The 12,709-nt window shown below is 49.1% G+C and overlaps 1 protein-coding gene across 4 annotated transcripts in view; it reads left to right on the top strand.

Moving 5' to 3' along the window:
* Pld (Phospholipase D) overlaps positions 1 to 12,709 on the top strand; it is a 170,928-nt gene that overhangs the window by 83,216 nt on the left and 75,003 nt on the right. For all 4 annotated transcript variants that reach the window (XM_050194512.3, XM_055062215.2, XM_050194514.3 and 1 more), the window contains exons 2-4: positions 9,367 to 9,593; positions 10,077 to 10,242; positions 10,411 to 10,654. In XM_050194512.3, coding sequence (XP_050050469.2) covers positions 9,419 to 9,593; positions 10,077 to 10,242; positions 10,411 to 10,654 — 585 coding nt within the window. In that variant the 5' untranslated portion in view covers positions 9,367 to 9,418. The remainder of the gene's footprint in view (positions 1 to 9,366; positions 9,594 to 10,076; positions 10,243 to 10,410; positions 10,655 to 12,709) is intronic.

Below are 12,709 nucleotides of genomic sequence, written 5' to 3'. Positions count from 1 at the left end.
GCGCTGGGTTCGCCGGCTTGTCTGCTGCGCCGCTCGGATGTTATTGTAACGCCCGGCTGATCGTATCAGCTGGCGCTCCGCGTCGAGTGTTGCTTTCGGCAACAGCGACAATGCTTCCTCATTACTCGAGGCGCAGAACAAAGGGCATCGAATGCGGCGAGCAGAGAGGGCGGCGACTGCTCTGTCGGACTAGCGGTATGTACTGAAATATGCGAAGAACCAAAGCGGGCTCTGTTCCCAGGATTCGACGCGCAATTCGGACCGTTAGAAACAGCAAACAACGGCGTAAGCTGAAGCTGCCCTGATATATATATATATATATATATATATATATATATATATATATATATATAATATAATATCCGTGACAATTTCCTCTTCGAACGAACAGTACTGACCTTAGCAAAATCGGATGCTTACATTCTCGCTTCTTGGTACCGCTGCACGGATAACGCTTTCTGTGATGGCGGTTAACTGCTCTCTGAAAATTGTAAAATAATAAATGCACCTTGTGAATCGCATGTGAGCCGGTTGTAAATCGATGCAATTGGCGCAAATTTGGCGTAAATCGCGCCATTAACGCCCAAGAAGGGTGTGCGAGTGTGAGTTAAAGGCATATTTACGCCGCTATTCACTTCTAAGGGTGTAATTTATTTTGCGGCGTGTTCCCCAAGCACAGGTGGCCATCTCGCGTTATGCAAACGAGACCCTATTGTGCGGCATTGTGCGCTGTGCGACGTTCTAGACGTCTCCGAATTTTATTGACGCCGTGTTAGATCATGGTGTCGCACGTCAGCTGATGCTCCGTCTTCGACGATCTGTTCAGGTAATTACGTTCGGAGCTTACACGTGTGCTGAGGGAAAGACATCCAGTCTTTTCAGACAGAGATGTCTTTATTCATTGATATTTCGAGTCATTAAAAGGGATGAACCGCACACACACACACATATATATATATATATATATATTCTTTTTTCTAGGGGCGTTGCATTTGTGAAATTCCTGAATGGAAGCGAATACGAATATACCAAATCAAGTATCGAAGGTCTAATTTCTAAAGTAATATTAAGTATGAAGTTTGCAACAAGTTCCCATAGTGCAACTGGAAACCAGCCTGATATAGAAAGGTACGTGCACATTATACCGTTCAGGATTACACGTCCGGGCAACTGAGGAGCTTGCAAATGATAAACTGTTAGCATCCGGGGCACTATGACAATGCCAGCCATTACGCAGGACAATCCAATACAGTCATAACCAACCTAAGACATGTTATCAAGGGCACGTGTACAGCGTTGTATTCGCTGAGAGAGAGGTAGCTGATGCTACAGCTCTTCACATTGTTTTAAAGGGATACACAGATGGTGAGACTTGCCGAATAATAAACTGAAGCAAACTTGTATATAGGCTGCTCGAACGTAAATCGTGCTTGTTGAATGAATGGAAATTATTGAATGGCCCATTGAGCGAAAAAGCCGCGTGTGTAGCGGCGAAACGTCACCTAAATTCAGAGCAGGCGAAACGGAATGAGTGCAAGCTGCTGCGTGAGGGGAGATGGCATCGCCTCGACGCCACGTCACCAGCGCGCCGTATCCCTCTCTCTCTGTCACTGGCCTTCGCTGCTGCGCGCGCCGCCCGGCCTTGGTGGCCGCTGCTGCTTCCTCGGTCTCTCGTCGCGCACGACGCCGGTGATTGTGCGGCGCTGGCACCGCAGGCTGCTGCTGCTGCTTGCTGGCTCGGGCAGCACGTGACCTGCGGTGCCAACGCCGCAGGCTACCCGCATCGATTTAATCGCAAAGCTCGAGGGAGACCGCTTTGCGGCGTTCAAGTGGACATTAATGCTTTCGCATTTACAACTCCTGGGAAATGTGGCTAAGAAGAACTTTCTGCGGGCCTAGTTGGTGCATGCATGAGAAACATTTATAAAGCGCAAACAAGAGACACCACGCAAAAAGGAAGGTCGCAGACAGTTGAAAGTAGTTGAAAGTAGCGCCTGTACCGTATATTTGAAGTAGTAACTTAGCGCGAATAAAAACACGGAAACAAGAAAGACGGACAAGGACAAGCGCATGGTACCGTATATGACATTCCTTTTGTGCGCGGTGTCTCTTATTTGCGCTTTAAAAATATTTATCCTAAGAAATGCTTTGGATGTCCCCCGGAGTTTTCCGAGCAGGCGTTGTCTGGCCCGTCCGTATGCGTTCAGGAACCGGTGCCCCTGCCTAAAAGCTGCAGCTGTCCTGCAGCACAGCCATCCGAAACAGTGCTTACGTCCATCGTTCTGTCTGCCTCGAGACTCGCTCGGAGCGTTCGAACAGAGAGGAATGAACGACAGCTTTGAATACCGAAGTCACGAATCAAATACTAATCGAGCAGCAGGGACTGTTCGTTCCGCATTCGAAATTTCAAATCTTCGCATACCCCTATTTAGCTTTCTCTTCGAATCCGTATGCAATATGCAATAATTCCGCTAGGATAATATATATATATATATATATATATATATATATATATATATATATATATATATATATATATATATATATATATATTAAATTTCTTTTTACGGGAGAACTTGAGAATTAAAGCTTTACGTGCGTTGACGGACAACTTAGCGCTGTGTGTGCGTTCTTTTGTCCCGCCTTTTGCTCGCGCTACAGTACACCCCTTGAAGATGCATAACCAACAAGCCCACATTGCAACCTCCGTGCACTGTGGGGTACTGTAACTGTGTACCTATTTGCCTCTTGGAAAGCTGGCGTCGCTAGTCGGCGCATAGGCTCGACAATTTCGAGGAACGCTTCCGCCCTTTCGCAGTCAGGTAGCGTTAATGGTTACACTTCAAAAAGCGCTGCCCCGTGAGCCCCAAAATTGCGTTCGCAGTGGGCCCGCAGCCTTCGAGCGCGTGGCACCGACGACGAAAGAGAAGCGAACGCTATAGGAAGTCATATTGCGCATTTTCGTCCGTGCGGTCATTATTGCACTCTGCGCGTATTCGCTTGTATATTTATTCTTTTTCCCCTTCTGCGCGCAGCAAATTGGCAAGGGTCGGGCCGTCAATTCTCGCTATGCTTCGTAAAGGGGTGGCCGCGAGCTTCGAAACCGGCGACGCGCCTGGCTGGGGGTCATTGCCGGGCCGTCGCTTTATTGTGATAGAAGAAGGGCGGTGGGGAGCTCGCTGCCAGTCTGGCGGGAGCCAGTGTCAGAGCCTGTGGCATGGCTTTCCTATTCTGCACTCTTATTTATTTATTTTTTATTTGTGTGTGTGTGTGTGTGTGTGTGTGTGTGTGTGTGCGCGCGCGCAGAGGTTTTGCGGTTTGTGAACTGTTTTCGCCGCAGTGCTCGGTCGCTGTGCGGGAAAGTGGCCGCAGCTGGTGCATGAAGTCGGCCGTTCCGCTGGTGGTTTTTCTGTCACAAAAAAGGTGTGTGTGTGTGTGTGTGTGTGTGTGTGTGTGTGTGTGTGTGTGTGTGTGTGTGTGTGTGTGTGTGTGTGTGTGTGTGTGTGTGTGTGTGTGTGTGTGTGTGTGTGTGTGTGTGTGTGTGTGTGTGTGTGTGTGTGTGTGTGTGTGTGTGTGTGTGTGTGTGTGTGTGTGTGTGTGTGTGTGTGTGTGTGTGTGTGTGTGTGTGTGTGTGTGTGTGTGTGTGTGTGTGTGTGTGTGTGTGTGTGTGTGTGTGTGTGTGTGTGTGTGTGTGTGTGTGTGTGTGTGTGTGTGTGTGTGTGTGTGTGTGTGTGTGTGTGTGTGTGTGTGTGTGTGTGTGTGTGTGTGTGTGTGTGTGTGTGTGTGTGTGTGTGTGTGTGTGTGTGTGTGTGTGTGTGTGTGTGTGTGTGTGTGTGTGTGTGTGTGTGTGTGTGTGTGTGTGTGTGTGTGTGTGTGTGTGTGTGTGTGTGTGTGTGTGTGTGTGTGTGTGTGTGTGTGTGTGTGTGTGTGTGTGTGTGTGTGTGTGTGTGTGTGTGTGTGTGTGTGTGTGTGTGTGTGTGTGTGTGTGTGTGTGTGTGTGTGTGTGTGTGTGTGTGTGTGTGTGTGTGTGTGTGTGTGTGTGTGTGTGTGACAAAGAGAGAGAGAAATTTTCGCAAACTCTGCCAAGAAGCTAGCATGTGTAACTGCTAGGATTGTTGTCTATTCGCGACTATGCGGGCTGCAGCGGAAAAGAAGAAGCGCTTTTTTTTCCTCATTTTCTTCTTTTGAAACAAACAGTTCCCGGCGACGGTCATGAGGGTGTGTGCGCTAATCACATCTTGGTGGACTTACAACATACAGCCAACTTCTTAACTGCTTTAAGTGGCGTGTGTTGTATGAGCGACAATGAAACGACTCTCGAGAAATAAGGGTGCAATATTTTCAGTGGAATGCCTCTGGAATTCAGGTGGTCTTCGTTTCAGCCAAGATTTTTCTATATGCACATTCATACCAACGTATCATTGCAAAAAAAAAAAAGAAGTCACTTTAACAACTGTAACAGCTATGCATTTCACCGCGGATTGGTGCTAAACATTTAGATAAGAGGAAGCTTTGGCTCACCAGTTCCCGTTCATATACAGGGCAACGGAGAAGTGCTTTTGCCATGCATCGTCACTGACTATGTAGCGCGTTACGGAGAAGGACATCAGAGAGAGGCGAGAACTTCTGGGTTCTTACGTGCCAAAACCACGATATGACGCGCCGTAACGGGGAACTCGACGTTAGCACCGGCCTGGCGCTCTTTGGCCATATTTGGTCCTTGCGCCGCGAAACGCCACATTCATCATCGCCGTCATGGATTTTATTGACACCTACTAATCTTCATAATATATAAATATATATTTTTGCGTGATCTGACTCACAGGAGTTCAGAACTAGGAATCATTTGCATATGTTGTATAAGTAAGATTTTCTTTTACTCTCAGCGCTTAAGCTAAAAAAAAGGAAATTGTTACTTTCAGTCGTGTGCCTTGAAGAGCTTCTTTGAAGTGTCACGTGATAATTCGGAAAAATTGCACGGGTAATTATTCCTGCTATTCAACCATTTAAAACACCAGTGATCAAGCTATAATGTTATGTATCGCAGTATACGTTGCAACTATACTACGTTCTGAAATAAAATGTTCAAACATGAAAGCACGGAAAGTGGGCACACTTATAGTGCTAGCGAAAGAGTTACTGTAAGATAAATTACACCCTTAGAGAGCGAGAGAGAGCGAGAGAGGTCATAAGAGAAAGACAGGGAGGTTAACCAGGCTGAGCGCGGTAGGCTACCCTGCACCGGGGAAGAGGGAAGGGGGAGTGAAAGAGGAGAAGGAAGAGAGAAGCTCACACTTTACAGACTTGCACAGACAAACGTTCGTCTCTGAGTTAGTCACAGGCGGTCATACAACAGGTGGGTGCATTCTAAAAATAAACGCAGCAGGGTCTCTGCGGCCTTGAACACAGCAGACGCACGAGCCGCATGGTAAACGGGTCCCTAACCGACATAAACACCTAGAAAAAAAAGACATAAAGGCTTTAGCTACAAACCGATTTGGGGTTATCTCAGAACAACGTTCTTGCGTTTCACATATATTTGAATAGGCCGCGTCGGAGTTGGGCCCGAGCTAAAGCTTCCTCTTAAGCCTTGCTCCGAGTCCCAGGGGGCGAAAGCGCATTCTGCTTTTAGACGGATTACCTGAACTCGAGCGTCTTCGCAAATTTGAGCGGGAAGGTATTGGAGGTTGCGCTTGAGTAATACTAATGAGCGTGGTTGGCAGAAACTGCGGTACTGCGATACAAGCATGCGATCAATGCGGTAGTGCCACGATAAGTCGGGCTGCAAGTGCTGTTCGGGTTACTTATAAGTGGTAGGAAGGTGGACTGGCTGGTTGTTAATTGTGCGAGTGCCTTTCATCTGGGAAATGTGGTTTGTACGTGAAAGACATCGTTTTGGTTTTAGAAAAAAATTATAGGCGTTAGGCAGCAGTTGCACCAATCTTGAGTACGTCAAGATCCTTTTCGTAAAGCTAGGTGGTCGGCGTCACAAGAAATGTGATCGCGCAATCATCAGTGAATAATCTAATACGGGAAGAAACGCGAGATGGTAAGGCGTTCATATAGAAGAGAAAAAAATAAGGGAGCGATAACACTGATTTGAAAGTCAGTGGAAGTTACATGGACGACAGAAAGATCACGGTTACTAAAGGATGTAGATTGTGTTCGAGAGCAAAGTAAATCCTTTGTTCAATGCAACTACATCACGGTCAGTGTTGGGCTTTGTTAATTTTAATAGGAGTCTGTTGTGTAAGACACGGTCGAAAGCTATTGAAAATTTTAAAATAAATTGCATCGTCCTATAAGCCGGCGTCTATTGAGGTAACGATGTTATCAAAGAACCCTCCGAAAAAAGTTTCGCATGAATATCTCTTGTGAAAAATGCGATGATACTTTAGATGACTCGGTGATCTTCGAGGTGATTTAGAACTTTAGAGCGTATTATATGTTTAAAAAAGATAAATCACGAGGGTTTATGTGCCAAAATCACAATCTGATTATGAGGCATGCCGTAGTGGGGAACTCCGGATTAATTTTGACCATCTGGGGTTCTTTAACGGGCACCTAAATCTAAGTACACGGGTGTTCTCGCATTTCGCCCCCATCGAAATGCGTCCGCCGTGGCCGGGATTAGATTACAGTATTACATGTTCCAAGAACTTTCAAATGATACTAGTTAAATATATTGGCCTATAGTCAAGCGGGGAACAATGATCACTAGACTTAAAAATGGCTATTAGTTTGGCAACACGCCAGTCATGAGGGGCGGTGTTAGTTGATGATGATTGCGAAAGAAAAGTGGATAGAACAGAAGCAAGTGTGGACGACACTTTTTTATCTTTTTTATTAAATCTAATGTCATGATAAGCAGTTGAAAGTTTATTCAGCAAAGAGAGCACGACATTCTGACTAATAATTACCGCTGGCATAGAAATTTCTGCAAACAGAAATGTAAATATCAGTAAATGCAGTAGCGTTCTCCCGCGTGAGGACAGATATGACAGCAGTATTCAGATAATCCGCGCAGTGAGACCCCGAAATTATTTGCTGCTGTTATTGTTGAGAATGACATCATGATGCCTGCGCGGATTAATTACTCGCCAACACATTGAGGGAGTTTATTTGTAGCATGGAAGATACATCGTGGTTTAAAAGAAGTTACAGCGCGTAGGTCTTAACAGTTATTGGTATTCCAATTATCAGACTTTGCATACTTCTGAAAGACGGTTTTTTAGCGGAATTTCGGTAAAGTCGGTTCTTTTTTTGCTATTACGCCGCAATTTTTGCTTACACCACGACTCGATATTTTGGTGTTTTATCACTATCACCTGAACAAATGTATTAATATTTGATTTATTGATTGAGATAGCTTGTGCTTGAAGAATGCCCAGTTTTCTTCAATCGTGCGTGAGGGAAGCAAGTCTAGGAAGCGCTCAGCAAGCATAACTAAAGTTCGGAGTTTGTGGCCTCGTTGTTGCCCTCGCTGTAACACCTCATTAACTTCCGTCTAGTCTCCCGTTAGTTAATGGGAGACTAGCAGCTCGAATGATAGCCGTGTTCTATTTTTTCCTCAACGAGAACAGACGGGCACAGCGAAGGCGTCTTTCATCGCGTTGCCTCTGAGATCGCCGTGAATGCGCGCCATCTTCTCTCAGCAACGTTCGCAATATTATTTCAACCTAGCTCCAGTGCGTAATCCGAGATAGTTGTACTTATTGTTTCGCACGGGCACTTCGTTGTCAACGCAAGTGGCGACATTTCGCCTGTTTCCATATTTGCATACTGACCAGCTGTGCATGCGATACGTGTGGCTTGCGCTGCTTCCAAGAAGTAACGCAGTTGTCGTACTTGCGGATGTACGTAGAGTCAACCGCAAAAGTTTGCGGAACGCAGTATCTGCCAAGAAGCTGAAATCTCGCGAAGCGGGGTCACACAGCCTCGAATTAAATGTTCCAGCATGTAGTAGCCTTCGTCACCTACACAGTGATTCATTAAATACGAAGTGTCATTCGTCCCTCAATGTCATGGTTTTGTGGTCATAACCGTGTTCCTCTACCCATCGAACATTGATGTTCGCACGCGAATACTCGTTAAGTATTTGAATCTACTGACAAAATAAGCAACACATTCCCTGTTTGAGCTGCCTAACTGCGCTGGAGGTGTCTGTGTTGATGTGCGTTTCCTTGACGTTCGGCAATTTGACGAGGTTTTCGATCGCAACGCGTACAGCGTGAAGCTCAAACAATAACGGATCCCGTTTAAGTGGCACTGCGGAGGGTTAATAAGTTAAGCGTTATTCCGCAGTAGCTAAAGCGGCCACCATTATACCGAGTGAAGCACGCATTTGGGCGCTGCACGGCCCCGTGTATACCAGCGCGACAGCCGACCGAGTGGGTGCCAGTTAAACCGTCACGGTATTCTGCTCCCACGTGACCATCTTCTGCACGATGACGTCGCGACACGTGCAGGTTGGAAGGGGCGTGTACAGATAACTCTTTGTATCGTACACGTCGTCCACCTGTGCCTTTCTACTAACGTTCTATTAAGCTGTCCTAAGTTTGAACTGCAAGTATGCCCTTTGACGGCAGTAATTATGACCCCTGATGATTGGACTTTCGGCATACAAGAGGTGCTTCGGCCATTGGATAACGCGTCTTTAGAGCGATCAACTCTGAGAGCTTTATTAACCTTCTTTACTGAGAGTGACATTGTATCTCAGTATTAACACTTAGTATGTCCTTGTGTGCTTATTGCAGAATGTGCTGTTACTGCTGCTCCTTTTATTATTATTATTATTGACTGTTATATTGTGTTTACGAAATGTGCCTTATTGCCTGAACGTTCTTTCATACCACCTACGTGTTATCGTCCTTTGATCATTCGAGAATGTCTTTTTTCTTTGTTGTTGTTGAGAAGCCGGTGACAAAATAGTGGCCGGCATTTCCAATTTCATTCCAATGGATTACTTACTCATTCATACGCATCCTGGGAAGCTAACCCGGAACTTGTTCGTAGAAAAAACTTTTTTTGTAGATTTGCCGACGTGTCATGCTGCTCGTCAGTGCTTCTTTTTCTTCCTTTCTTTTCTTTTGGGGTTTTTCAGTTCGAGAAGCTTCATTTAGCGCCAAAAAAAAAAAGATTGAAAGCAAGAAATGTCGTGTCTGAACTCCAGGCATCTTGAACAAGAAACCTGCTTTTCCAAGTAGCAAATGCGTGCACAGCCGACGCCTCCTAATGACCTGTTCTAGGTCCTAGATCACCGGATAGGTAATAACTTGATCTAGCAGGTATTGGCACAGCAGTCTAGGTCTGTACTGCTCACGTATAGTTCAATCACCCTCTCTCTCTCTTACGTTCTTGGTGCAGGAGCGTCCTCGGCAAGCAGCGCCGGGGCGGGAGTAAGAGGAAGAAGAAAAAGATGGCCGAGGCGACGTCACAGGACGCTCTCGCCTCCGGAGGAGAGGAGGAAGAGGAGGAGGACCCGGACTTTGAGGAGCTGCGCCCGCCCGAGGTGGACCCGCTGGCCGATCTGCTCGACCAAGGCGGAGGAGAGGACTGCACCGTTGAGCAGGACGGGGGAGACTCGATGGACGGTGAGCGTTGGCTCTGCGGCCGAGGCACCCATCTTTCTTTCCTACTGCCACGGTAACAAAGGAGACGTTCGTTCAAGGGCCCCTCGCCAGGTCCGGCCATTTTTAACTGACAAGCGCAGTGCATGCAGTGCGAGCTCACGATCGTGTCTGCCAAAAATACACCGCTACGCGCCGCGGAAAGAGCCGAAATTTCAAACTAGACGCCGTTCGCCCTTCTCATCGTGGGCGTCGCGCTCCAAGACGGGGTGACGACGTACATCAGCAAGTGTGCCTTGTGCCTGCGTATGCTGTGGCGTCGCTTCATTGTGACCCGTGACACTTGGAGAATTATTCGAGGCGACATCTGTTATTTGTGTAATCTGTTGCTTCAATAGGCGCGTTACAGTTCAGAAAAGTAATAACACGCACCCAAGCCGAATGTCTGCGTCTCTCTGTTTCTGACGACGTGCTGTCTTCTCTCTCTCTCTCTTCCCTTTCACGCAGTGTTGCCGCGCGGAGGGACGTGCTTCTCGTTCTCGCGTGTGCACGAGCCGAGCTGCAGCCTGCTGACGCCCAACCGGCTGCTCACGCTGCCCGACTGCCCCCTCGAGGTGAAGATCGTCTCCGTCGAGCGGGACCACAGCAGCACGCACATCCTCTACCCCAACCTGTAAGAACAACCACGCTCCTATGTAGCGCTGCCATTGCTGTGGGGGCGGTTACAGAGTGCGATAGAAACGCTAGAGTGTGGTGACTGTATCGAGCGGGCTATGTGACTGCTTGTCGCCGCCCTGTTTCGAAGGGGGGTGAATGCCAACACAGCGTTGTCATCTCGCAGGTACGTGATCGAGCTGCGTCACGGGGACTTCCAGTGGTCGATCCGGCGCCGGTACAAGCACTTCCAGCAGTTGCACCAGCAGCTGCAGATGTACCGCGCCGCCATGTCCATCCCGCTGCCGACCAAGAAGCACCGCGAGCGGCGGCGCAGCTACCGCGAGGACAACAACGCGCGCAGGCCGCTGCCTCGCTTTCCAAAGAAGCCCGAGAGCCTGCTGTCGCAGGAAGAGGTCCAGCAGAGGGCGGTCAGTGGCTGAAACTCTGTCGCGACATCATTGGTCATCTTCATCAGCGTCATTGTCATCATCGTATCCGTGTGCACAGTGCAAGGCCGAAGGCCTCCCAGCGACCCCCAACCACATCTTTGCGCGCGTCTGCCAACACCATCGTGCGCCTACTACGAATTCCCCGATCTCATCACACCACTAAGTTCTGGGCGCCCTCATTGACTGCGCTTATTATTGCGATGGCAATTATGCGGACACTCCAGACGCATTTTCGACGCCGTCGCGCTGTCCCGAATAAAGTCCAAGTGCGCGGAGAAAGAGCGGCCGCATGCTGGTGATCACGTGATGTCCGGCGGGTGCGAGAATGGAGGACGTTTTTCCGTTCCTCCGTAGATGCGAGGGAATGCGTGTGAGAGCGAGTCGAGAAGGGTGGTGGCTTGCGGCCCACCCAATGTTCGAGGTCACGTGATTGAGCCCGCGCTGCCCTGCGGCGCCGTGGCTACCTGCGCGGCCGAGCGCGTGTTCATCTGCCGTAGTTGCCAGGGCGAAGGGCAAACATTTGAGGGTGCGCCGAGAACGATGGTGGCTTGCCGCCCACCCAATGTTCGAGGTCACGTGATTGCGCCCGCACTGCCCTGCGGCGCCGTGGCTACCTGTGCGGCCGAGCGTGTGTTCATCTGCCGCAGTTGCCAGGGCGAAGCGCAAGCATTTGAGGGTGCGCCGAGAAAGATGGTGGCTTGCCGCCCACCCAATGTTTGAGGTCACGTGATTGAGCCCGCGCTGCCCTTCGGCGCCGTGGCTATCTGCGCGGCCGAGCGCGTGTTCATCTGCCGTAGTTGCCAGGGCGAAGGGCAAACATTTGAGGGTGCGCCGAGAACGATGGTGGCTTGCCGCCCACCCAATGTTCGAGGTCACGTGATTGCGCCCGCACTGCCCTGCGGCGCCGTGGCTACCTGTGCGGCCGAGCGTGTGTTCATCTGCCGCAGTTGCCAGGGCGAAGCGCAAGCATTTGAGGGTGCGCCGAGAAAGATGGTGGCTTGATGCGCGTCGCCTTCCCGCGCGCCTGTAGTGTGCGAGGTCGTGTAATTTGACTTTTAGAGACGCGGCACAGTTGAAATGGTGAAGCGAGCGGCTGCTCGAAATGTTTGCTCTGGGACATTGCACGCACGTTTCCCGCTGCCGGCGCTTCTCATCCCACCAACGTTGTGATAGCGAGTGCTGGCATTCATCGAGTGGGACCTTTGTGGGACCTGTCCATGCTTGTCCGTGGGCGCGTGACAAAGTGCTTGTTTACTTAGCGTGATCTAACAGCACTGCGGTACGCGCACTGAAGCGCTCAGTTGTGCGTGTATCGTGTGGCTGCTCGCCCTTCCTTTCGTCACACGCGTACAGAATCTGATACTCGAACGCTCACGTATACGCTTAGCGAGACACGTATGCCGTCTTCCGTGTGGTAGGGCCTTAAATATAGCCTGGCAGGCATCAGGAAAATTCCGTTTTTGCCAAAATTTAATGCCACACCCGCCACATCCCCGCTGCGCTTCGGTGGTCGCGGGATGTGCCCTCCGTTGGGGCGTTCCTTCACCTACCGAAACGCCGCCGATCTGTGAGGGCTCATGCGCTTCGCGACGCGTCGCGCAACACAGACAGATAAGTAGTCAGTTGATAAGGATGATAAGAAGCAATGAGGGGTTGTATGGGTCTCATCGTGACTGATAATGGTTCGACGCGGATGTGCGAGCTGCTAAAGAGTGATAAGGGCTTATTATGGTTGAAGCAATTCTAATGATATTGATAAGGGTCGTGTCATGTCCGATAAGGTTCACATAGAGAGATAAGGGCTGATAAGCATCGGATGGACTGCCATAAGGTTGATGAACGATAAGGATTCATAACGGTCGGATCGAGTCCGACGAGGTTGATAACTACCGATGAGAGTAGATAAAGGTTGGATCGAGTTCGATAAGGGTTGATAAGTGTCCATACTGGTCGGATCAAGCTTTATAAGACTCATAATGACGACGGGTGGCGTGGAGACGAGCAAGCGGCACAGTGCTTACACATACTTAGACA

The sequence above is a fragment of the Dermacentor andersoni genome, chromosome 10, assembly GCF_023375885.2.
Source record: "Dermacentor andersoni chromosome 10, qqDerAnde1_hic_scaffold, whole genome shotgun sequence".
NCBI classification, from domain to species: domain Eukaryota; kingdom Metazoa; phylum Arthropoda; class Arachnida; order Ixodida; family Ixodidae; genus Dermacentor; species Dermacentor andersoni.
This window is presented reverse-complemented; position numbering and strand designations above follow the sequence as displayed.